This window comes from Podarcis tiliguerta (genome assembly GCF_965153285.1).
Source record: "Podarcis tiliguerta genome assembly, chromosome: 14".
NCBI lineage: Eukaryota > Metazoa > Chordata > Lepidosauria > Squamata > Lacertidae > Podarcis > Podarcis tiliguerta.
Window position 1 is genome coordinate 18,035,818 of NC_139547.1, and position 26,895 is coordinate 18,062,712.

At 44.7% G+C, this 26,895-nt stretch overlaps 1 protein-coding gene across 1 annotated transcript; it reads right to left on the bottom strand.

Moving 5' to 3' along the window:
* Positions 1-382: 382 nt before the first annotated feature.
* Positions 383-26,895, bottom strand: MINAR1 (membrane integral NOTCH2 associated receptor 1). The gene is made up of 4 exons (XM_083411938.1): positions 26,726-26,895; positions 12,444-14,792; positions 7,848-8,102; positions 383-3,567 (listed from the first exon to the last, which is right to left on the bottom strand). The coding sequence occupies exons 2-4, from the start codon at positions 14,739-14,741 to the stop codon at positions 3,370-3,372; spliced, it is 2,751 nt and encodes a 916-aa protein (XP_083268064.1). The 5' UTR covers positions 14,742-14,792; positions 26,726-26,895; the 3' UTR covers positions 383-3,369.

Below are 26,895 nucleotides of genomic sequence, written 5' to 3' on the forward strand. Positions count from 1 at the left end.
ACTGCCTGCCAATTGCAGGAGCCTCTGCTGAACATTCCTATTCCCTCCTACACTTGAAGAAGCTTCGGAGGCCTAAGCACCTAAAGATGGGGGAGAAATCTGATTTGGCTTGCATTTGCAGGTGAATACACACAATCTGTGCTTACTGAAACTATATGCAAACCAAAAAAAAAGCCATCCTTCAAAATTCCCACTCCTCTGAATTTTGCAGTGAAGTTCTCCTACCAAATGATCTAAGCCAAAATGCATCTACCAGGGGGAAGTGGCGGATCAATCTTAGTGAAAGTAATATGCACAAATGCATTGCGTTAGTGGTAACTGCTTGCAAAAAAGGAGGAAATGACACACAATTGTATCAAAAACGTGTGCATTAAGGGGGGGGGACACTGAACTACTGATGAATTTTTGCAAATAAACAGATGCAGCAATGTGGAGAAGTGAATTTAAAGGTAAAGGGACCCCTGACCATTAGGCTCAGTCATGAGCGACTCTGGGGTTGCGGCGCTCATCTCGCTTTATTGGCCGAGGGAGCCGGCATACAGCTTCCGGGTCATGTGGCCAGCATGACTAAGCCGCTTCTGGCGAACCAGCGCAGCGCACGGAAACGCCGTTTACCTTCCTGCCGGAGTGGTACCTATTTATCTACTTGTACTCTGACGTGTTTTCGAACTGCTAGGTTGGCAGGAGCAGGGACCGAGCAACAGGAGCTCACCCCGTCGCGGGGATTTGAACCGCCGACCTTCTGATCGGCAAGTCCTAAGCTCTGTGGTTTAACCCACAGCGCCACCCGCGTCCCTGAAGTGAATTTAGGATGGGAAAAATGAGAAAGCGAGAGAAATTGAAATTGACAGGATTTGCCCATCCCTACAAACAGCAAACCCTGATTCTGCGGTTTCCCCAATGCACAGCCTCTTGTCACAATGTCTGAAGCAACCTTTAGGTTTTACTCATTCCATATCCTGGAAAGGGAGACCACCTGAAGAAGTGTCTGAAAAGACACTGGCCGGCACCAAAACAAACAAGCAGAGCAAACGTCATATGCTGCAAATTGCACACTCGGATCCAGACACTGGTTGGTTCACAGTCATCATAGAGGAGTCATCGCTTCAAAAGGAGACATTTTGTTTCTGGGCCAATCTGAGCACTGTCAAAATATTACAGCGCATGGGTGCAGGATATGCAGCTGTAGTTGGGACTAAATAGCACCCACTATTTCAAAATATGAGGAACACTTACCACAGACAGCTGAAAGCAATATCCAACCCTAAAAACAATGGTCCCATCTGCACTGTTCACTGCACTGCCCTTCAATCATGGCTTCCCAACCCCAAAGAATCCTGGGAACTGTTGAGAGTAGTTAGGAGACCACTGATCTTCTTCCAGATCTACAATTCCCAGAATGGTTTAACAGCTCATGCTCTTTCCCAGGGAACTCTGGGAAACGTAGCTTTCTGAGAGGAATAGGAATCCACAGTAGAAGCACAAAAAACAATGAACCTAAGTTAGGCCACATTCACACCATACATTTGAAGTACTGTGATACCACTTTAAAACCGTCATGGTTTCTCCCAAAGAATTCTGGGAGCTGTAGTTCATTAAGGATGCTGAGAGTTGTTAGTAGAACCCTGTTCTCCACAGGGTGGTTTAACAACCAATTCCTTTCCACAGAGAATTGTAGAGGCGAATGGGGATCCCATAAGACCTCTCAGCATCTTTCTACAATACTTCTCCCAAAAAACTTGAGAGTTGTAGCCAGTGCTATTTCTACTCAAGAGTATATTCGCCAAAGTTAATGAACATGACTAATGCAGGACTATTAATTTCAGTGGGTCTCCTCTGAGCAGGACCTAGTTGGAGACAACTCTTGGTTTGCACGTTTAAGCATGCACTGAAAATACTGTATTAGTTCTAGATCTGAAAAACATAATGCAGGATTTGCACTGCCCGCCCCATGCAGCGCTTTGTTATGAAATGAAAAGTATTAAAACGACAACGACAACCCAATCACCACAAAACACAAATGACCCATCCTGTTCGTTTACATTCTAAAAAGGCACAAAATGTTTGTTGCGAAAGTAACATTCCGACAAACCTCCTCACAAGTTCAACAGAGAAGAGTGACAGGGGATCCAGCCAATAGCCAGCCTCCCACTGCCTTTGCACTGAACCGGCTAGGTCCCGCCACCCATACGTACACTGGGCATATGTGCCACATCAATGCACACGCACAGAGCTTTTCCACACAATGGAGGATCCTGATGGGTCCAAGACTAGCCCTCATGTGTCGGAGCTCCATGCGCAAACATCTGACACATGCACATGGCCTTTCTCATGTGTACCGATTGCACAAGTGATAGGGCTGCACAGACAACATGCATGTCGCCAGGAATTATGTTGCCTGCACATGGAGCCTTTCCTCTTCCCACCAAGAAACCAACAGCAACTGTGCAAACCTCTCTAAAGTTACAACCATTCTGGTTATAAGCATTCCAACCATCGCAGAAGAACAATGGACACCTCCTGAATTTGTTGGATTTCGCCATGACTGGAACGGAACAAAAGAGCAACATTTGTACGCCATTGGTGGAGGTAAAACAACAACAATGCAACCTTTTTTTGGGCTGGAAGCACATGCCGGCTTTTTTTTTGGAAATGTGATTATTAATGCAAGCAATAAAAAACCCTTTTGGATCTTTTTGGTCTATAGCAGATGATGCTTCACCAAAGTACTCAGTGATAACAAAGGAGGGTCTGAGGGGAAGACTTTGTTACAAAGAGCCCTTATCAATTCCAAATGTAGGAACGCACCCGTCCCATGGCAACCAATCTGCTTTCAAAACTGGACAAACGAGGAATACGTAACAGAACCAGCACAAAAATACATTCAGGTTGTTCATACTTTGGAGTGCAGTATCACTGCTCTTATCTGTCTGACGAGATGCAGATTTGTACAGGATGGTTAGCAGTCAATCTAGATAACTTTAGTATAAAATCTCGCTCGGTACAGAGGAGGGAGAGGAACCTCTTTCTTCATCCACAGCCAGTCTTGCAAAATATTTTATCTTCTCTTGAAAGGGTGGGGGAAAAAGAGAGGAAAAGAATTCCACTTGTAATAATGTGTAAAAATTTAAACCTAGTTAGCATTGTCTGCCAGGTGCTTTGTTATTTTAAAAAGACTCTCTTCTTTAAAAAACAAAAACAAAAAACAGAAACAGAAACAAACAAACCCCAAATGTCTTTACATGCTCCCTCGCTGGGATCACTCAGTGCATCCTTCCCAGTTCACGGTTACAATTTTTGCCATAAGGTGATTATTTAAAAGACTGAATGGAAATGTTACAGGATGGATTTATTCATCCATCGTCAAATTCACGATTTCATAGTACATATGGGAACGACAATGACAAGGATAACAGTACAGGCTGCGGCTGCAATCAGGGCAGCTATTTTGCAAACTTTCGCTCTTCTGAATTCAGCTTCTTTGCGCTTTAGTAACGAGTCATAGCCTGGGGTATAGATGTCCTCCATCCAGTACTCTAAATTGTTGGGGTTTAAAGATTCTTGAGTCTGGAAAGTGAAAAGAAAAATAAAGCCATTAAGATACTCTTTCTCTAAATTCCAGCTCTAAATAAGGATACGCACAACTTAGGCCACATCTGCATGATACATTTAAAGCACTGCTGTACCACTTGAACAGTCACGACTTCCCCCAAATAATTCTGGGAAAGCGTAGTTTGTTAAGGGTCCTGAGAGTTTGCTAGGAAACTGCCATTCTGCTCACAGAACCACAATTCCCAGAGTTCCCTGGAAGAAGGCTTGATTGCTAAACCACTCTGGGAATTGTAGTTCTGTGAGGAGACTCTTCCTGCTTGATTCCCAGTAAGCAGTATTCTGACAGTGGAGGCAAAACATAAACATTGTGGCTAGTGATAGCGAAGCGGACACAGGCAAGAAGCGATTCTTCTTTGAAGCCATCTACAGACAAATCTCGGTTGCCAAACTTAATCCGTTCTGGAAGCCCGTTCGGCTTCTGAAATGTTCGACAACCAGAACACTTACTTTTGGGTTTTCGGCATTCGGGAGCTGAAACGTACATAAAGGGAGGCATTTGGGAGCTGAGGTATGACTGTACAGTCATACCTCGGGTTACAGACGCTTCAGGTTGCATGTTTTCAGGTTGCACACCGCGCCGAACCCGGAAGTACTGGAACAGGTTACTTCTGGGTTTCGGCAATCGCACATGCACAGAAGCACTAAATCGTGGTTTTTGCATGACCGGAAGTGCCGAATCGCGACCCATACATGCGCAGACATGGGACTGTGGGTTGCAAACACTGCAGGTTGCGAATGTGCCTCCTGCACGGATCACGTTTGCAACCCGAGCATCCACTGAATATAATAAGAGAGTGTATTGGATCTGCTGAAAAATTCAGGCTGACAAGCAGCTTCCCAAAGATGGCTTCCTCTGTCGCCACGCTCTCAAATTTGCAACAAACAAGGAAACAAAGCTTATTATAAAGTGGCTGCCTCACGCTCCCCTGTTGCAACGCTTCCTGCTCTCAATTCGGCAGCCTCTCTAAAAACAGACTGCAAGATGTCCTTAAGACAAGTCCTAGCAACACCTTGTGACTGAAATCTTCTAACCCCTCCAGTCTCTTGGGTCTCAGAACGGCTGATTTATTCCTGAATCTTGCCACCTGTGTGTGACAGAAACTGCGAAAAGCATCTGGTGGTGGTGGGGAAATTACTATTTAAAATACAACTCATGTGTAAAATTCTGAGGGAGGGCAGGCTTGCACAACAAGCGACCCACAGAACCGAAGGGAGCCTACCAGCCACGTAGGCCGACCAGACCTGACACCTGCATTCGTAATCCTCGGTCAGTTGCCAGGGACCAACCATAATATTATTTGCCAGCTCTGAGGCTCCTGGGCCAGGTGGTGTGGAACAGTCAATTTAGCTTCCCACACAACATCTCAGAGCAGAGCTATTTCAACACCAGGCATCGTGGGAAATTAAAATGGCATCTGGTGCTGATTTGGAGTGCGACTACTGACCGCCATATGCAAAGTCCATTTGGGTGTTTTGCCCTGGGTCTTCTCAAACCTAGAAGGGAGTATCTTATTAAAAACAATTAATATAATTGAAATCAGATTGGTTGTTGGGTTCCTACTGAGGGTATCCAGCGAGCCAAAATGGCAGTGATGAGGGATTGAGGAATGCAGTGATCATTCTGTGATATTACAGCAGGGAACAAAGCTGCATTGTAACTTTTGAATAAATGAGTTTTAACAAACAAAAACAAAGCAATCAACATTTTTAAGCAGCAGCAACCGTGCTAGCTGATTTGCACCTCTCCAGTTGGTCAGTTTCTAAAACAGATAATTGACTGAACGCTACAACCCTAGTTATAATATGCATGACGCGCTCTGAGGATTTAGAGTAGGCAAAGTGAGAGATGGGGAACTTGTTGCACTGTGGTTTGCTGCTAGACTGCAAAATCCTATCTAGCATGGACTTGTTCCATTGCTCTCCTGCTGCTGAGGCTGTCATGGAGTAAGAGACTGCTCCTGATCTCTGTGGGCAGCTTGCTACATTTCCATACTACGTGCTGAGAAAGGAAGCCCCCTCTAAGCACTGTAGCATAGAAGCCAAGCAGTTGGTGTGAATGTGTTGAGAATGGGTTGTGAGTGAACTTAGTGTGGGTGGATTTAGAGATATAGTTAGCTGTCGCCTGAGTGTGCAAGTGGTCCAAAGTAATACCAAAACTAGAAGGGATCAACATTATTATTATTATTATTATTATTATTATTATTATTATTATTTATACCCCACCCATCTGGCTGTGTTTCCCCAGCTGCTCTGAGTGGCTTCCAGCACATATAAAAATATAATAAAACATTAAAGAACTTTCCTATACAGGGCTGCCTTCAGATGTCTTCTGAAAGTTGTGTAGATCTTTATTTCCTTGACATCTGATGGGAGGGCATCTTATAGGGTGGGCGCCCTGCCAAGAAGGCCTTCTGCCTGGTTCCCTATAACCTCACTTCCTGCAGTGATGGAACCATCAGAAGGCCCTCAGTGTTCAACCTCAGGGACCAAGCTAAATGATGGGAGACCCAATCATTGCACGCACCTGATTCGCACACATGTAAGGCATGTTCAGGTGCCCACACAAGGCCCACCCCAATGTCCTTGTGTACATTTCTTCTCCCTGCTTGGCCCCTGATCTTGCCTGTGTTGTCCAAGGAACCTCTCTGTGTGGCTTCTTCTTGTGTTCCTTTGAATGCTAGTAGAACTCTCTGAATGATCAAGGACCAGGGCATGCGGAAGACTGTGGACTGAGTGGGGGCAGGCAATGCACACAAGGACATTGGGCATGCAGCCAGGATGTGCCCCAATCCACACTTGAGATCATTCAGGTGTTCATGCGGACACCTGCACACACCTTACATGTGTGTGAATTTGTGTGAACATGAGATGAACCTGCTGGATCAAGCCAATGACCCATCTAGCCATCCTGTTCTCACAGCCCCCCCCCCCCCCCCAAGATGCCTGCAGGAGGAAATCCTCAAGTAGGAGCCAAGCACAACAGTGGCTTCCTGCAATTGATATCACTGCATTATTGCCTCCGCCCCTAGACGCAGGGAATGTGATTTAAACGGCTCAGGACTGCAATACCTCAAGGACCACCTCTTTCCATATGAACCTACTCAGACCCTGAGATCATCTTCTGAGGCCCTTCTTCATGTTCCTCCTCCTCGAGAGGTCAGGAGGGTGGCAACACAAAAACGGGGCCTTCTCTGCAGTGGCTCCCCATCTGTGGAATATTCTCTCCAAGGAAGTTCGCCTGGCACTTTAATAATACACCTTTAGGCACCAGGCAAAAACATTCCTCTTGAACCTGGCCTTTGACTGATCTGATTTACATCCTACACACTTTTTAAAATGCTGGCTCTTTTTAGGGCGGTTCCATTGGGTTGTCGTTTGTATTTGGATTATATGTATGTGATCCTTTTATGTCAGGCTTCCTCAACCTCGGCCCTCCAGATGTTTTTAGCCTACAACTCCCATGATCCCTAGCTAGCAGGACCAGCGGTCAGGGATGCTGGGAATTGTAGTCTCAAAACATCTGGAGGGCCGAGGTTGGGGATGCCTGCTTTATGTGAACCACCCTGAGACCTTCAGGTATAGGGAGGTATAGAGATTAATTAATTAATTAATTAATTAATTAATTAATTAATTAATATGGGAATGGGCCCCGCCCACTCCTGGTATGTAGACCCTGACCACTTTCTCCCGAGGAAATGCAGCTCATAGGAAGAAAAAGCTCCCGCACCTCTCAGATACAGGTTTGCAATCCAAACCTACCACACCCTCCAACATTTCTTCGTTGAAAATAGGGACGTCCTATTCCATAATAATAATAATATTTATATTTATACCCCATCCATCTGACTGGGCGGCTACCGATATATATAAAAAACACAATTAAACATTAAACATTTTAAAACTTCCCTCTACAGGGCTGCCTTCAGATGTTTTCTAAATGTTGTATAGTTACTTATCTCCTTGGTTCGGGGGTCACATAACTCCACACCCTCCAACATTTCTCCGATGAAAATAGGGACGTCTTAAGAAAAAGCGGGACATTCCGGGATCACATCAGAAACCAGGACGGCTTCTGTAAATCCGGGACTGTCCTTGGAAAACAGGGACACTTAGAGGGTCTGACATACTTACTGACAATATGAATCTCTATACCCTTCAACATTCAGGTTTCCCCTTCTTTTGGGTAGGTTCCACTTTGGCACAGGCCACCCACGGTGGAAACCAACGTGACTCACTTGTAGATCCAGAGCGGCCAACTTTCCTTTCTCGCCCGAGTTCCTCGTGTATTCCTCAATGGTCCACGACGGCTGAGCCCGCTTCACTTCCGCCAGTTCCATCAGCCGCATGTCCGTGTAGAGGGGGTTGGTCTTCATGTGCGACTTGAGTGACGCTGGGTAAGGGTGGGGGCTGAAGACTTGCTCAATCAAGAAGCCATCTTTGGGTTGCTTGGAGTGCCTTGGGGCGTGTGGGGTTTCATATTGCCTATCTGCCTGCAGGGAGTAGCACAAGGAGTTCAGAGAAGGAAAGAAAGGAGTTTTGTGCTCAACAACTCAGTCGCCTTGGCTGCATCCACATGGCTGTTTATTCGATTCATTTTTAATTTCATTCAATGTGTTTCTATGCCACTTTCCATTCAAACAAATCCGAAAGCGGCTTGCAAACAACAAATGGCAATTACATAATAGAACATCACAGGTACAGCACAAGTCGTATTATATATCATCCATAAAATGGTTACTATATGTATTACACCTAGAGCTGGGTGATATATCAATATATCATTCAAGACTGGTTTGAAGTCCATATTGTGATATTGGTTTCATAATTTTTTATTGTGAATCACGATGTGTGTGTGTTCTGCGCTGCGCAAAAATCACGATGCAGGAAAAACCATTCAGACATTCTGCTATATCACTATATCATCTATATCACTTTCTTTTTTCTTTCTCGTCCTGTGATGAGGCTGCATTTTAACATTTTTATATTTTACTGTTTCACTATTTTAATGTTGTATTTCAATCTTGTTTTTCAGTTGTATTCATTCAACTTGTTTTCATTATTGCTTGTTAGCCACCCTGAACCAGGCCTTGGCTGGGGAGGGCAGGGTATAAATAATAATAATAATAATAAAAATCATGATGTTTAGCTGCTGTTGAAAACCAGATATTGCTCAGCCCTAAATACTACTACTAAAAAATAAGCTAAATGCTACTATTTTCATACACACACACACACTTCCCCGCCAATTCAGTTCATCAAAATATACATACACATCCATCATTCAGGACCTTGATCTTACAGAAGTACAACAAAGCTATACTTTAACTTATTGGTTTATTCCATTTCCCCAATGTTTCCCTTGCTGTTTATTTCTGCATTATACACAACGCAGAAGCCACTTATGGGAAAACTAATGGAATGCAGTACCTGTTTAGTGCTCATTTCTGTGTTATTTGATTGCGGGGTGGGGGGCACCATTTGCAGCCCTTAACCCGGAAAAATTGTGGGAGTAAAGTGGCAAAATTTGGGGCAGTACACCAGCATATAGTTCTTTCCTGCCATTATCATGGAGGAACAGAAGCACACATGTAGCTTCTGTAGTTGTCCAATGATGTTGGTTGTGTCACACCATGTCTAGTGGTATGAATGAAAGTCAATGCAAACATGCTGGTTTATGGGTCAATAAGCTACAGTTCCATAACACAACAGGTACTGCAGTGTGAAAGGAACATTAGAGAACGGGGCAGTAGCACTACTGTTATAATCAGGAAAACTAATGCACTAAAGGTGAAAAGGAAAAGGACCCCTGGATGGTTAAGCCCAGTCATAGGCGACTATGGGGTTGCGGCGCTCATCTCGCTTTTCAGGCTGAGGGAGCTGACATTTGTCCACAGGCAGCTTTCTGGGTCATGTGGCCAGCATGACTATACCGCTTCTGGCACAATGTGACAGAAGCCAGAGTGCATGGAAACACCGTTTACCTTCCCGCCACAGCGGTACCTATTTGTCTACTTGCACTGGCATGCTTTTGAACTGCTAGGTTGGCAGGAGCTGGGATGGAGCAACAGGAGCTCACTCCGTTGCAGGGATTTGAACCGCCGACCTTCTGATCGGCAAGCCCAAGAGGCTCAGTGGTTAAGACCACAGCGACAGCCGTGTCCCATGCACTATTCCCCATTTCTGAATGCACCCCTAGTCAACCAGGAATTTCATGCAGAAGAGCTCATGAAACTCCACACAGGTGAGTCGGTTGGCTGGCTAGGGAGGGTTGATTCCCTCCATCTCTTCCCTAAAACTCTGCCTCCTACGTGCGGAAGGAGGGAAGTGACTCTGAAAGTGACTAGGAACAGGGTAAGAAATACCGTTCACATTTTAATATGAATCTACCAATTTTGCGGGGACACGGGTGGCGCTGTGGGTTAAACCACAGAGCCTAGGGCTTGCCGATCGGAATGTTGGAGGTTCGAATCCCCGTGATGGGGTGAGCTCCCATTGCTCAGTCCCAGCTCCTGCCCACCTAGCAGTGCGAAAGCACGTCAAAGTGCAAGTAGAGAAATAGGTACCGCTCCGGCGGGAAGGTAAACGGTGTTTCTGTGCGCTGCTCTGGTTCGCCAGAAGCGGCTCAGTCATGCTGGCCACATGACCCGGAAGCTGTACGCCGGCTCCCTCGGCCAATAAAGTGAGATGAGCGCCGCAACCCCAGAGTCGGTCACGACTGGACCTAATGGTCAGGGATCCCTTTACCTTTACCTTACCAATTTTGCACCTTCTGAAATAATATACAAATTGAAACAATCTTCTTTGGATTTCTCGAAATAAAATAAATTCTCAAGGCACCTGACATAACTAAACAAACAAAGAAAACTTCTACAGTTCAAAACAGGGTAAATAACTAAAACAAAACCCATAAGCATAATAGTATACACAGGAGCAACCAAGGCTTTAATCATTCATAAAAGCCTTGTGAACGAGAAAGACTTTAAAGCCTGTTTAAAAACAAGAAGAAAGTTATTTGTATAAGTTATTTAATATACTCATAAAGTTCTGTGCCGCTCAACCAAGAAGAAGGATCTTCTTTAAAATGCCCACAAACTACAAACATGTTACACAATGTGACAAGCACATGTTACATACTCTCTTAATCTTTAAACCATCCCTAGTTTTCTCAAATCACACACTACAAACAATTCCCCCCCCCCCGAAAAAACACCCCAGCAAAATCTATGAAAGAACAATGCACAGGACCTGTCAACAAGCTGAAGTCTCTCACCAAATGCTGAATTCATCCAAAAAAAGCCATTTCTTATCCTGTCCATCTCAAATTCATCATGGGCTGCCCTCGAAGCTGTCTCTCCTATGCTGCTGAGTTTCATATCATTCCGCTGAGACACGCTCAAACTGTAAGTCGTAGAACCTACTACCGCCCTTCCAATTTCTCATCATAAATGGAGGAACACGATTCAGTCAACACACATAGCCCTAACCGCTGTGGCTCTATAATTAAAAATAACAATAAACTTTCATTTCCCTCTCGCAGTTCTTTTCTGTCCTTCACATATCCGTGTTGGCATGTTCCAACTGACCTGTCTGACAGACATTCTCACTCCATCCAGCTTTCCCCCACCTAACCTTCTCTCACAACAAGTTCATACTGAGCATGTGCAAGGAACAACCGTATGAAATCCCACTGACCAACACTGGCCACAAAAATGCCTTTTTGATTTATTTATTTTTAACCCAATCTACAAACATATTACACTACTATTTGACTGGCCACAAAAATGCCTTTTTGATTTATTTATTTTTAACCCAATCTACAAACATATTACACTACTATTCGACAAAAGCACATTCTAGGCATTCCTTTTGACCTAACAGAAAAGATGCAGTACAAATGGAGAAATATTTCTGGAAAAATCACCTGAGCAAAGTCTAAGAAATAAAAACATAAGGTATCCATCAAGAAGCTGGTATTTTGTCTAGGTTTTTAAAAAACCTCTTCAGAATAAGCCATTTCTTACCCCTTCTACCCCAAATTTGGTTTGAGCTATCCTGAAAAATGCCTCTCCTACACTGCCCAGTTTCAAATCAGTCCGATGAACCATTTTCTAACTACTCCCGGGAAACTTGTCTTCTCATTATAATGGTGGGATTTAATTCAGACAATTTACCCTTAACATAAGGCCATGAGTCCGGCCCTATAATTATAGACTAACATCAGATAATAATAGTAATAATAATAATAATAATAATAATAATAATGTCAGAATACAAAGATATCTAAACAGAGGAAGAGCACATGTGAGTATACACTTCTTAAAGGCATTTCTCACCAACAGGTGAGTCCTATCTGTAAAGAATTAACATGCAAACTGAACTGTCAAATGAACTATACAAGTCTATTTGCTTTCAGGTCAGCTCAGTTGGCCAAGGTGGCAATTTTGATGCCCGTATGGATGCATATTCCTGCATTTCAGGGGGTTGGACTGGATGATCCATGGGGTCCCTTTCCAATTCTATGATTCTAAGTACACCATGTAAATTTAAAAAATCTACATTTTGGGGCGGCTAGTGTTGTTTTGGGACAATCTCAAATTATACGATCAGTGTTGTTTTTAGACTGCAGCTCTTTATGTATTCTGGATATTGCCGTGGGGAAGAAAAAAACAAGTGGGTTAAGAAAACAGAGGGAAATTCATTAAAACAATTCTAACAGTAGTGTAGTAGTAGGCAGATGTTGTAATCCTCGGAGCCTTTCACAAATTACACCAGATCCTTTTCATGCAGTCAAGTTAAAAATATAATTCACTGAGCAGAAATTGAAAAATTACCTCTTTGGATTTTCTGTGCCAGTCTTTGTTCTCGCCTCCACCCCTGTCTTTCATATCTTCCTCCGTAATGCCAGCTTGGTTCGTATATGTGATAGCTCGCCAGTCTCTGGGGGAGTTAGATATACTAGCTATCTTGGATTCTGTGGCACTGTTTTCCTCTGTCAGGGACCTCGAAGACCTCCTGGTGAACAAGCTTTTTTTTAAGGCTTTGACCCGGAGGCTTTCGCTATTGCTGCCACTGGCATCCGAACAACACCAGTCCGGATTATTCTCCAGTTTGCCTCCGTGCGAAGAATTATGGCACGAAAAGATCCTGGGCGAGGTACTTTCTTCAGACTGAACCTCACTGGTCAAGGAATTGAGATCCAGTTGGACGCTCACTTTCTCTGGCTGCTGAATCTTTTGATCCAACTTGTTCAGCTTCCCCAGGACTTGGGAAATTTCATCCCTGACGCTGGAGAGAGACTCCAGTTTCTTTTCGATTTCCCCAATCCTTAGAACCAGTTTGCAGACGCTGGTTTTCAGCTCGTCGTCTGTGCCGCTGATCTCCAGCCGCGAGACTTTCTCCAGCTTGTTGCCGGCATTGCCGTTGGAGATTTTAGCTAAGTGGTGTTCAGGGGAGCTTTCGCAGTCCGATTTGTGTATCTGAGAAAGCGAGCCGGTGCTATTGTAACACGACGACTGCATCACCCCAGTAGACCCACAGATGCTCATGTCATCCAGAAACCTGAAGATATCGCTGATGTCGTCGCTGACAATTTCAGAGTCGTCATCGGACTGCTTAAGAGAATGTCTCTCTCCGTATTTATTCTGACTGGGGTGGACCATCTCTTTGCACATCTTGTGTTCCAGCCCCTGTTGGTCTGTCTGTGTCCCAACACTGTTCGTTTTGTCAATGCTGAGAAGCTGGATGGAGGTGCAGTTAATACTCTTGTCTTTAAACTTCTTCATGGGCTCGTGTTTCTCCACTTCCAAGATGGAGGGGATGTCTTTGGGTTTATGCCCGTTTGGTTTCATGGCGTAGCCAGACTGCATCATTGACTGCTGATCCTTGGGGTTGAGATAAGGCTGGCGCCTCTCTGTGGCTGGGAAATTGGAAGGCTGGCTGTTTGAACCCTGGTACCGTGGATTTTCTTCAGACTGTTTCCTGTTGAAGAAGGACCTTTCAAAATCAGGTACTTCTTCGGTGTTCAAACTCCAGCTTTTGACCGGCCACGGAGTTTGTTTGCTCGGCTTCCCCAGCCACCGTTTGGTTTCTTGCGGTCCGAGAACGGTCGTCGGGCCGAAGTAAGTAGAAGCCTGGAGATCGTCTAAGCTTTCATGCTTGACCCTTCTTTTATCAGGCACAGGCGAATAAATCGGGTTCAAGTACTGGCTGCTGTAGGGCATCTCAAAGCTGTGGTTGAAAAACGCCTGCTTGGAGGTCTCTTTCCTGCCCGGAGCTTCGACGAGCTCGTCCTCTGCTTTGCTAGTGGGCGACATTAAGCTGGGCGAAATGGTTATGAGGTTGTGGAAGTCCTCCTTGAAGATGTTCCGCTTCTGCACGCACGACTGCATCACAAACGGCTCGTCGTTTGAAATGAACGCCTCCTTGATGCTCGCGCTGATGGGCAAGGAGTCCTGGTCAGATATAGACTCGGTTTCGAGGTTCATGGGGAAATATGTGCTCTGCATTTCGCAGGGAGGAGAGCTGGCAATGGTGTAGGATGCCAAGGCCTGCAGTCGGTCGAGGGAAGCCGCTCGCCCTTTCATCTCCTTATTGACCCCAAGCAGAAAGTTGGGCTCGGAAGCAGGTACGAACTGCGGACAGTCCTTGCAATCCCCTTTCCTGCATTTGGACGACCTCCTGTTCGAATACCCCCTGTTAAATTCTCCATCCCTCAGCTCGCAGTTGAGCACGCAGTCCACCATATTGCACACTTCTGTGTCCGACCGGCAGGACTCCAGAGACTCTTTCTTCCCCATCTTTCCCCGGGAAACCGGAAGCTTCTCCTTGGCCACCCCGCCATTCATCTGTATGAGGTTGAATATCGTCACGATGTCTGCCGCAACCATGATCTTCTTCGACTGCTGGTTGTTCACGCTGCACCTCATTTTGTCTTTGAACAAGGTGGCGGGGAAATTAGGGTCTAGGCAGGCAGTGTAGAAAAGCACACTCCGCAGCTTGGCCAACTGGGACAGATCAAACCGAGCACATAGCGATTTGCAGAGATCCTGGTAGGAGACAGAGTTTTGTTTGGTATCCAGCTCCTCCAAAATGTTCACAAGGAACAGAGAAGAGTCCTGACTGGTTTCCATGGCTGGTGGAGATCAAGCTTTGCCGCTTATCCCAGTCGCGTTATTCCAGTTCTAAATGAACACACAACAGGAAAGAGAAACAAAGTCAGCTGTGTTTCGCAAGCCACCTAAAATCTCTAAAACAAAACAGCAACTTTTAAAATAATAAGAATAATGATCACACTTTTATTCATGTCATTAAGTGTTCTATGGGTTGATTTTTTCTTTTAAAATGATGTACACTAAGAACACAAGAAGCTACACCATGTCATCTATCTCAGTACAGTGGTACCTTGGTTCTCAAATGCCTTGGTACTCAAACAACTTGGAACCCAGACACTGCAAACCTGGAAGTAAGTGTTCCGTTTTGCAAACTTTTTTTGGAAGCCGAATGTGCTCCGGTTTGAGTGTTATGCTTCCGATTTGAGTGCCACACTTCCGTTTTCAGTGTTACACTGAGGTCTGTCTGTTTTTGCTATTAATTTTGTGTTTTTGTGGCTCTTTTGGTTTTGCGACTGTGTGGAAACCTACTGACTGAATGATTGCAGTACATTGTTTATTGCTTTCATTTTATGGATCAACGGTCTCGTTAGATAGTAAAATTCATATTAAATTGCTCTTTTAGAGGTTGTTTTCAAAAGTCTGCAACGGATTAATCCATTTTGCGTTACTTTCTACGGGAAAGCGCGCCTTAGTTTTGGAATGCTTTGCTTTTGAAATGGACTTCCAGAACGGATTAAGTTTGAGAACCAAGGTACCACTGCATTTCTCAGTCACACTGTAGCAAACACTGGGAATTCTTTTGTTAATTCACATTTGTGTTTGTATGTGCCCTGAGTGGCTCACAGCATCCAATAAACAACGATATAGCAAATTTAAAAGCATAAATAACCACAATTACATACAATCATAGAGTTAATGCCTCTGATTAGTAGTAGGGAAAGGACATAGCTCAGTGGAAGAGAACCTGCTTTGGTGCAGGTTCAATCCCCAACATTTCCAGGTGGGTCTGGGTGTTATGTATTGAAGTTCTCACCCTGGGCCAGCAGGGGGATACTGTAGATAGTTATGCAAATAAGGGATCGAAAGTGGCGTTCAGTGATTGGATAGTTTTAGAAAATTGTTAGTTACGTTGTACTGGAGCTCTATATAAGCAGGTTGGCTGAACCCTTCAGTTCAGTTCTGTTCTGGCCTGTGAATAAACAAGAGCTGTTTGAAGATGTTGTCTGATATGTTCACCCACAACTTAACACTGGGAGAGGACCCTGGAGAATTGTTGACAGTCAGTGTTCACAATACAGAGACCTCTGCTCCCCTCACAGAGCTACAATTCCCAGAGCGGTGTAACATTCAACCCCCCATCTCTGGAAGAAGAAAAGAGGATGCCCCTCTAATACATCACAGCACCCTTAACGAAGTTCCCATAATTCCTTGGGGGAAGCCATGACTAGTTAACAGGCTGTGGTGAGAACCTTGAAGCCAGCCAATGCGTCTCATTCCCTGCAGCTCCAGCTGACCTCATGTTGGGTGCAGGCAATAATCACGATGAGGGGGAAACCGTGAAGCCAGCCAATGCCTCTACATAGCTCCATCCTTATTCCAGACATCATGATATATAGGTATATTGTATCACCCAACCCTAAATACCGAGTTAAAATTGGTTCATGTGTGAGGAAACACAGAGGCCCTGAGCTGCAGAAGGCTTTATAGGTCAAAACCAGCACTTTGAATTATAGTCATATCTCGGGTTAAAGATGCTTCGGGTTAAATCTTTTCAGGTTGCGTCCCGCGGCGACCTGGAAGTACCAGAAAGGGTTACTTCCGGGTTTCGCCGCTCGTGCATGCGCAGACACTCAAAATGACGTCACACGCATGCGCAGAAGCTGCGAATCGCGACCCGCGCAAGCACAGACACGGGTTGCGTTCTGCTCAGGTTGTGAACGGGGCTCCGGAATGGATCCCGGTCACAACCAGAGGTACCACTGTAGTCCAAAATATAACTGGTGGCTATTACAGCCATGCCGGGCGCGGGTGGCGCTGTGGGTTAAAGCCTCAGTGCCTAGGGCTTGCCGATCGATAGGTCGGCGGTTCGAATCCCCGCGGCGGGGTGCGCTCCCGCTGTTCGGTCCCAGCGCCTGCCAATCTAGCAGTTCGAAAGCACCCCTGGGTGCAAGTAGATAAATAGGGACCGCTTACTAGCGGGAAGGTAAAACGGCGTTTCCGTGTGCGGCTCTGGCTCGCCAGAGCAGCGATGTCACGCTGGCTACGTGACCCGGAAGTGTCTTCGGACAGCGCTGGCCCTTGGCCTCTTTGAGTGAGATGGGCGCACAACCCTAGAGTCTGTCAAGACTGGCCCGTACGGGCAGGGGTACCTTTACCTTTATTACAGCCATGCCAGGATTGGTGTTATGTCCTCAGAATACCTTACCCCAGTCAGCAATCTGGCAATAGGATTGCATCAAATTTTGAGAATTACAGTGGTACCTCGGGTTAAGAACTTAATTCGTTCTGGAGGTCCATTCTTAACCTGAAACTGTTCTTAACCTGAAGCACCACTTTAGCTAATGGGGCCTCCCACTGCTGCCGCACCGCCACAGTGCGATTTCTGTTCTCATCCTGAAGCAAAATTCTTAACCCGAGGTACTATTTCTGGGTTAGCAGAGTCTGTAACCTGAAGCGTCTGTAACCCGAGGTACCACTGTATGGGGACAGAACTACCTAAACTGTATAGAAATTTATTTACGTATGCTACTGCAGCAGCAAGAATGCTACTTGCTGAAAAGTGGAAAAAAGCAGAAGTCCCAGCAAAGGAAGAATGGATACAAAAACTTACACACGATGCAGAAATGGCAAAACATACTGGAAGAATGAGAAATCAAGACAACAAACTTTTTATAAAAGAATGGAAATGGTTCACTGAATATTTACAGATAAATTGCAAACAGATAAAAAACATTAGCAGGATTATTGTAATAACCTGCAGTTTCATAAGAATATATATTTTAAAGTAGATAATTAAATGAGCAAATTAAATGAATTTGGACACTGCTTTTTTCTATTTTTTCTTTAAAAAGTTTATGAGTACTCTCATTTTCCTACTCATATTGAAATACTGCCCCTCAATGAGGCCAAACTTAGATTCACAAAATGTTTAGGGGTATGCATACCAGGAAAAAAAGCACTGAATTTGGATCTGCAGAAGATGTTAGAAAATAAATTTAAGGAACCGCAGAAAGAGGGGGAAGGAAGTCACACTTTGAAATGGTAATTTGATTGTAATACTAATGAAATGCACAAACTTGAAAAGTATAAGTGAAAACTTTTTTAAAAAAATGATTGCATCAAGTTGTTTTTCAAGATATGCTTTACTAACATGCTTGCAGTGTACGTACGTCTCAGTAAAACTGCATCAAAGGAATCTTGACCGTACATCACCTTAGGATGACTTTCCCCAGCGTTTTATCAATGCCCATGGGGAGCGAGGGGCAAATGACACGAGCAGAAGAAAGGCATCAATACCTCCAGCCTTTTTTCAGGAATGGCCATGCATCCTACTCTACAGAGGGCAGTCCTGTATTTGAAGGAGTCTTCTATCTGAAGTCCTGTCTGGTTGACAGATTAAAGGACCATAAGAGAGGAGAGGAAGGGCCTTGAAGTTTCCCATCAACAGTTAATACCTGAACAGCAAACTGAGCAGGCATGTCTCTTGCATCTCTATTCGAACTGTAGTGATTATTTTTCATATTTGCATCTATCTGTATAAATTAGTGCCTGCACATTTTTATGCAGCCTGTGTCCCGCCTTCGTCCATTTCTTTCAGCGATTCGTTCCCTCTGCTTTGTCGATCTCTAAATGGCCCATTTCCAAAATTAATTGTGGGGATTCTAGCTGAAAGCAGAATTCAGGGAAGGTGGATCTCAGAGCAAAGCAGGTAAGCCGGAAAACAAACACACTAAGGAAAGGAACGGCGGTGTCATTCTTACAGGATACTCTATAGCAGAGGTCAGCAACCTTTTTCAGCTGTGGGCCGGTCCACCGTCCCCAGACCAAGTGGTGGGCCGGACTATATTTTGAAGGGAAAAAATGAACAAATTCCTATACCCCACAAATAACCCAGAAATGAATTTTAAATAAAAGGACACATTCTAAGTGGTTATGTAAGCTTTCAGAATACTTAGAATTAGCCAAATTGACAGACATAATAAGACAAAAACCAAAAGGTGAAGTAAAAAAAATAATGGGAGTGCCTAAATGAATACCTCAAAAGTCAAGGTTCGAGGACAGAAATCTGGCTGAGTCTGGAATAACCTTGTGAAGTGAAAGGATAAGAATGAGGGATTTATATCTAGATGTTAGGATAGAGATGATAAGGAAAACAGGAAAACAGGAAGACACAATGAGACATAAAGGAGGTGTTGTGGGATTGGTGGAAGTCAATGTTTTGTTGTTGTTTTTATAGTGTTTATATTATTAACTTGTAAGATATGGATTTGTTTTTTTGTTTTTTTTAGTTGTTGCTTTTTTAGTTTTTCAATTGTTGGTTTTTGTGTGCTGTGTATTGTTATTTTTCGATATTTTTCGTGTTGTTGTTGTTTGGAAAATACTAATAAAATTTATTAATTTTGTTTAAAAGGACACATTCTACTCATGTAAAAACACGCTGATTCCTGGCCCGTCCACAGGCCGGATTTAGAAGGCAATTGGGCCGCAACCGGCCCACAGGCCTTAGGTTGCCTACCCCTGCTCTATACAGTGGTACCTCGGGTTAAGAACTTAATTCGTTCCGGAGGTCCGTTCTTAACCTGAAACTGTTCTTAACCTGAGGTACCACTTTAGCTAATGGGGCCTCCTGCTGCTGCTGCTGCACCACCAGAGCACGATTTCAGTTCTCATCCTGAAGCAAAGTTCTTAACCCGAGGTACTATTTCTGGGTTAGCAGAGTCTGTAACCTGAAGCGTCCGTAACCCAAGGTACCACTGTAGTATGAATCCTCTGACTGGGGCCTGACCTTGAGAAGTATGTGCTCTACTACTCAGGGGCACCCCGTGTGTCATCCTGAAGGGGGGTGACATTCGGTGTGCCCCCCCGCCTGTGACTCCCCCAAGCCCGGCGAGCGGCAAAGCTACGACTCTCCACCTTCCCCTGGCTCTCTGTACGGGAGGATCGTGCAGCCACGTCAATCAGCCTGTGGGTGGATCGCCCCGCCTCCGGGCGCACATCATGTGTGCCACTCTGCGTGCCAGAGCACCCAGCTCTGCCCCTGCTATTGCCAAGGCATGAATGCTGCCCACCTCACCTGCCAAATAAATTTACAGGCTTCTGGGGCTTCTCTGTCCTTTGCCTTACATGAGCCTGCCAGGGATTGAACCTGGAACTTTCTGCATCCAAAGCAGATGTTCTACCACTTCAGCAATGGCCGTTTCCCAAATCTCAAGCAAGTGAGTCAAGCAATCGACTATAGAAAAATGCATCAGGGGAAGCTCAAGTGCTGATCTAATCTCCAAAGATAATATGTATGAGGTCCAGCTCCGAGGGCCTTCTGGCGGTTCACTCATTGCGAGAAGCAAAGCTACAGGGAACCAGGCAGAGGGCCTTCTCAGTAGTGGCGCCGGCCCTGTGGAACGCCCTCCCAGCAGATGTCAAGGCGATAAATAACTACCTGACATTTAGAAGACATCTTAAGGCAGCCCTGTTCAGGGAAGTTTTTAATCTGTGATATTTTACTGTATTTTTGTTTCTATGGAAGCCTCCCAGAGTGGCTGGGAAACCCAGCCAGATGGGCGGGGTACAAATAATACATTATTATTATTATTATTATTATTATTATTATTATTTGTATGTTACCTTTGCATTTCCCTCATTGCAATTAACTTGGGCGTTTTTGAACAGCTGGGCATTTAAATGCCTTCCTAGTCTACCTGCCGAAGAGTCCTGTGTGAGCTCAAAAGCTTGCAGAATTACACGTCAAAAGAGGTGGACTTAGCAAAGGAAATTCTCTTATCTGCTCCGTGCCACCTTCAAAACGAAATGCCTTGTGACTGTTCAATTAACAATCAAGGAAATGCTTTGTCTTTGAAGAGAGATCAGTCTTCCTCAGATTCAATTTTCCCAACTGGAACAAAGCAATCGCACTGCCGTGAAAACACACACACACACAAGAACACCACCTGATAACTTGCCAGAGTCTACCGGGGTTGGTCTTTAGGACGAGCTACGGGCTCACTACCGATCAATCCTTTCATGACCTCTACGAAAGCAGGTTGAGTACGCTTCATACTCCTTGTGTGAAGGTGGAAAAAGCCTTAGCCCAGCATTTCAGCTCTTGGGAGATCAGACCGTGGCATTAATCATTCCATTTTACCTTCCCAAGACTACCTTCTCTGAGGCAATGAGATTATTTTGTCTTCAAAAAAGAAAAGCAATACAAAATTATCTTGGGGGGGAAAACAAACCCCCCAAAACACCCTGCAGGACTAGGCAATATTAAGGAAACCTTAGCCAATACGCATTCCATACATTACTTTTTCAATGCAAAATTCCAGCATTTCACTGTGTGGACAGAAATAATGCAATCACCTTCAAACAAGCAGTACTGTGATACTAGAGAAGTACCTCCGATTAAAAATTTCACTCTTACTTTGATCTTCAGGGGGGGGGGTTGGTATTGCACAATATTCACCTATCATTCTTTGAGAATTGCTGCAACTCTTCAGAACCTGGCATTTGAGACCGGTGGTCTTAAAACCAAGAAAAGCAAACTTGGATTGGAAGACACAAGAATTACCCACTTTGGAAGAATGGCAGATAAAGGTAATGGACTATATGGAATTGGCGGAAATGACTGGCAGAATCCGAGACCAGGGAGAAGAGTTGGTGGAAGAAGATTGGAAGAAATTTAAAGACTATCTACAGAAATATTGCAAAATTAATGAAAATTAGAATGATGTTGGATTGAGGTTAAGGGTTTTTTAGCAATAATGCTATGGAAGAATATGAAAAAATGGAATATTAACAGGTGGAAAGTTAAAGCTATAATATATTAAGATCAAGATTAAGATAAAGGTAAAGAGGGAAAGGATTTGCTGAATAAATAAATTGAATTGGAATACAAAGAGGGGAGATGTGGGGAAGTTTAAGAAATAAGCAAATGCAAGGTATGTCATGAAAGATGGAATTGTTTTTAACTGGTTTTTTTATCTTATTTCTGTATTTTTCTTATTTTTCTTTTTCTGGAAAATTTAATAAAATATTATTATAAAAAAAGAAAAAGAAAAGCATACTTGGATTTCAGATCATTTAGCCCCATTTTTGCCATACTGTTACTAACACTATTATCAATATCAAAACTTGTAGGGGAACTTTTACCATACAAGGACGCCCAAAGCAGCTCACAACAAAGCAATACGGAATCAAATCGTAGAAATCCTAAGAACTGACTTTCATGTAGCATGTTTTGCAGGTGCAGAGAGGTAGGCTGACCACTACATTTTGCTGCCTGAGTCGTAGAAGAGCCCCATTCCAATCCCACATGCAGAAGCCAGCCAGGCTGAGGCACAATCTGCACTATACATTTAAAGCAGTATCACACCGATTTAACCACCTGTGTCTTCCCCCAAAGAATTATGGGAACTGTAGTCTGATAAGGGTGTTGACAGTTGTTAGGAGAGCCTCTATTCCCCTCACAGAGCTACACTTTATTTATATACCTAATTCATACCCCACCCTTTTCTCCAAGGAGCTCAAAGTGGCATCAATGATTTCCCCCCTCCTCATTCAACCCCCCACAACAAACATTTGAGGTAAGCTAGGCTCAGGGGCAGAAGATCAAACCTATTCATTCTAAAGGAAATCAGCCCTGAGTGCTCACCGGAAGGCCAGATCCTGAAGCTGAGGCTCCAATACTTTGGCCACCTCATGAGAAGAGAAGACTCCCTGGAAAAGATCCTGATGTTGGGAAAAATGGAGGGCACAAGGAGAAGGGAATGACAGAGGACGAGATGGTGGGACAGTGTTCTCAAAGCTACAAACATGAGTTTGACCAAACTGCGGGAGGCAGTGGAAGACAGGAGTGCCTGGCGTGCTCTGGTCCATGGGGTCACGAAGATTCGGACACAACTAAATGACTCAACAACAACAAGGCTCAGAGGCAGTGAGTGACTGGCTCAAGGTCGCCCAGTGAGTTTCATGGTTGAGCGGGGATTCGAACCCTGGTCTCCCAAGTCCCAGTCTGATGCATTAACCACTACGCCATGCTCGTTGAACAGTGTTGGGCGGTCAACCTTTCTTTCCAGGGAACTTTAGGAGCTGTGAGGAGAATAGGGGGCTCCTCGCAGCTCGCTTAACACTCTATACTTCCCAGGCTTCTTTGGGGGAAGCCATAGCTGTTTAAAGTTTTATAATAATGCTTTAAATTTACAGCAGAGATGGGGCCTGGCAACTGAATCTTACTTCAGTGCAAGTGATGGGATAGCATATTGCATGACAAGTGAAGGCAGCAGGTTAGCTTTAAGGGGCAGAGGGTCAACCACAACGGCAATATCTCCAACATTTCACTGCTTCTCCTTGCTTCCCAGCATCTGCTGCCTGAGGCGGCTGCCCCACTCTGACCAATAGTAGGGCCATCCTTAATTGCCATCAATCCTTACCTCCAAAATTCAGATTATGTTAGTCTGTGGAGCCAAAATAAAATTGGTATTGTAGCACCCTAGAGATGGAGAGTGCAATCTCAAGCATGTCTGAGCAGAAGTACCTCCCATTGTGCTCAATGGGGCCTCCTCCCAGTCACTGTGCTTAGGATTGCATCCAAAAGATGTTATTGCGACATAATCCTTCATTGACGACAGTCCACTCTGCCAAATACACGGAGCGTTCTCCTCAGTTAGCAATACACACAGCACAGAACCAGTTAGAGTGTCGGACGAGACGAGTTCAAATCCCACACTCGAGCCATGAAGCTGATTGGATGACCTTGGGCCAATCACCACCCACTCTCAGCCTAACCTACCTCACAAGGTTGTTACAAGGATAATATGAAGGGTGGGGGGGAAAGAACCATGTAAGCCAACTTGAGCTACCTGGGAGGAAAGGTAGGATATAAATGGAAGAATAAATAAATTAAATAGCCAAAACAACAGGAGTTTAAACAGTGAGTGGGTGGCATTCAACCAAGTTTTACCCAGTGGCATTAATCAACATGATTCTGTTAGGTCCATTAAGTCCAACTAGTCTACTCTGAGTGCAGCTTAGTTGTGTTGGGTGGGGTTGCTCCTGTTCCTAGAGACTCCCTTTTATGCCATAGCCTCTTGGCCATACTATTTACACACACACACACATATACTGTATCCATGAATAAAACAGCCAAAGCATTTCACAAAACAAGCCCTACACAGAAAACGTATGCCGCAATAAACCTGAAGTTTTGCTAGGGGGAAGCTACATAAATTAAGCAGGTAAATAAATATGGGGAAAGCAAAATGTTACTTTGAAATATTTCCCTCGAAGGCTGAATTTATTTTATCCTGGATTGTTTTATTTGATGCTTTAATGTGTTGTAAAACATTCTGAGATCCCCCCTTTAAAATATAAAGCAGTACAGAAATGAAATGAAAGATAATAATAACAAAACTCATTGAGGAAAAAATGGTGCCTAGACATTCTGTTGTGGCAAGTGTAACCTAGGTTTGAGGTACCATTTGGTGATTAGCTTATATATCTGAGCTTCTAACACTGCCTTTAAGATCCCACAAGACTCTTGGCTGTTCTCCCAAACGTGATCGAAACAGCCTGGGTATATTTGCTTAGGAAGAAGCCCCATTAAAATAAGCATTAATGCTTAGAGTAAACATACAAAAGACCAGGCTGCAAGCCAGTTCTTAGACCTGACTACTCTGTGGCTTCACATGTTGCCAAACAATGCCACTGCCCATTTGCTTTCTGAATTGGTGGAGAAGAAGAGAAGAAAGCACTTAGGAGGTAGAGAGCCCCATGCAGGCTCACTCCAATCCAACCTGTCCCATTCTCTTACAAAGCGAGGAGGTGGAGGGCAGGGGGTTGAGTTCTGCTTCTAGCCAGCCTTGTGTGACACACAATGGAACACAATGCCAGGGCCACCAGCTTGTGCTTTCAGCTTCTCTGCAAATCCCCACCCCATGGGGCAGGTATGAGATACTTTGCTGGCAAGGCGCCTCCTTAATGTGATTTTTATTCACTCTCCTCAAGCCAATGGGGAGCTCCGGGTGGTGGTGAGGTGAGGACAATGCCCTGCAGCCTGGAAGCAAAAAGCAATGCAATTTGCTAGAGGCTTATTCATCAGCAAACAGTTTACTGCAAGTCTGCATTCTCCGCAGCAGGAGAAAAGGGGAAGAAAAGCAAGCTTTGCACAGAACAACACTCGGTGGATCTGCTTCCTCATCTCTCTCATCAAGCATCCATCACACAAAAAAGCATAGGTGGATGCCAAGGAAGTTGCGAGGTTTATGTCTCTTCTCTGATATAGGAACAGGGATAAAAACTCTATATAAACCCGGCTTCCTACACAGGAAAAAAAAAGAAGGTTGTGCTGGCTCGATTGCCATGTTGTCAAACATACCGCCTCTTACACGACTGAACACACACATTTCAAAGAGGATGCATTGTATATCCACACAGCATTCCCTCCCTGGTTCTTTCTCTCTGCACAAGTTCAAAGAATGCTTAATGCCTTACAGAACACTTTAAATTAATACCTGTTGTTATTGTGTTATGCAACTAACCCCCTGTATTAGGTAAGTGATCTACATGTGTGGGGAGGGGGGGGAAGCAGGGCAAATTATGATAGTAAAAGAAACCCATAATAAAACCTCACAGAATGTTGTGATTTGGTTCCTGACTCCCTCACACCCTGGGAACAATCCTTCCACAGATAGACACAGTTTCAGCACAAGAATGACTCTCCTGCCCACACAGATATTAAAACATGGTCACCTTAATTCTGTGTTGTTGTTGTTGTTTTTAATATTGAGGATCTGCAGCATGGAACAAGTGGAAAAGCATACAATCCCACTGTAGATTCCAAAACATTGCACCCCTCCCTCCCTGAAGCCCATTTCCCCGTGTTTCCATTTCACAAAGCAAAACAAAGATGACTTTGCCAGAATTGACTATCCCATCCACAACAGTCTTTTCATTCCTGCAAGCCAGGTTCTTTTGCAATGTTTACCCACTCATCCAAGACCTCTACAGCCCCCACATTTCTGATTTCTGGTACTGCCATTGCCATTGCCCATCCGGAAAGGCGGTGGCAGCAGGGTTTGGGTTGTTGTTTTTCTCTTGCCATCAACTTATCACTCGCCTCTGCTGGGCTCCTACGGAACTCAGGCAGTCAGAGAAGTATCACCAACAAAAGCTGAAGTTGTTGCAACAATTTTGTATCCCCCTCCCTCTCTTTGCCTCCCTGGGAGTCTGAAGCACCAAGAAACAGCAGGACCCCACTTCACAGCTCCATGGGGAAGCCAGGATAAAAAGAGAAAGAGGTTGGCAGGAGCGGGCAGAGCCAGCCCAGTGTTCCTACTCCAAATCTATTCCGTGTCAGTTGAAAAGTCTCCCTACTTGATCCAGCCAGACTCAGCCTTGGGTGGCTCAATCAAGAGGGAGGAAATGGACTTCTGTGCCTTTAAGAGTGGGGAATTTCAGCAGGTATAGCTTTTCTCCCAGCTCCATACCTGCCAAAATCCTCTTTCCAAAATAAGCATCTATAAGAGGCAAAGGATGCCTTCATGAATACCTCTGTCCCCCTCTCCTCCCCAACTGGGGGCCCTGGCCTTCCCACACGGGTTTCCTTGACATTGTCCTTTTCCAACCTCTCCCAAATTTCTCTCCCCTACTTTATAAATGCGGTCTGGGGTGGGGTGGGGGGAGGGAGGGAGCACTCCTCAGGAAAGCAAACCAAGCCTTGTCCAAGCCAACTGTGGCGGTTTGGGCTATTTACGCATTTGGAATTGCAGGATCCCGGATCCTCTCTTTCTTACCTCGAAGTTGTCTTGTGGCGGAGTTGGGGAGGGATGATCGGCGCCTGCTTCTCCCCCCTCCCCTCCCCTCAATGTCCCCTTCACGTCAGGGTCTTCTTCTGCCGCGGCTCTTGCAGCCGGGACCTTGCAAGGAGGAGGAGGAGGAAGAAGGAAGAGAGGAGGGAAAGCGG

Bases quoted from the DNA above. Each gene is read 5' to 3' on its own strand.
- MINAR1 (XM_083411938.1), bottom strand. From the start codon at position 14,741: ATGGAAACCAGTCAGGACTCTTCTCTGTTCCTTGTGAACATTTTGGAG. The intron at 8,103-12,443 runs GTAATTTTTCAA...TACTCCCTGCAG, and splicing joins GGCACAGAAAATCCAAAGAG to GCAGATAGGCAATATGAAAC. The intron at 3,568-7,847 runs GTGAGTCACGTT...TTCACTTTCCAG, and splicing joins TGGCCGCTCTGGATCTACAA to ACTCAAGAATCTTTAAACCC.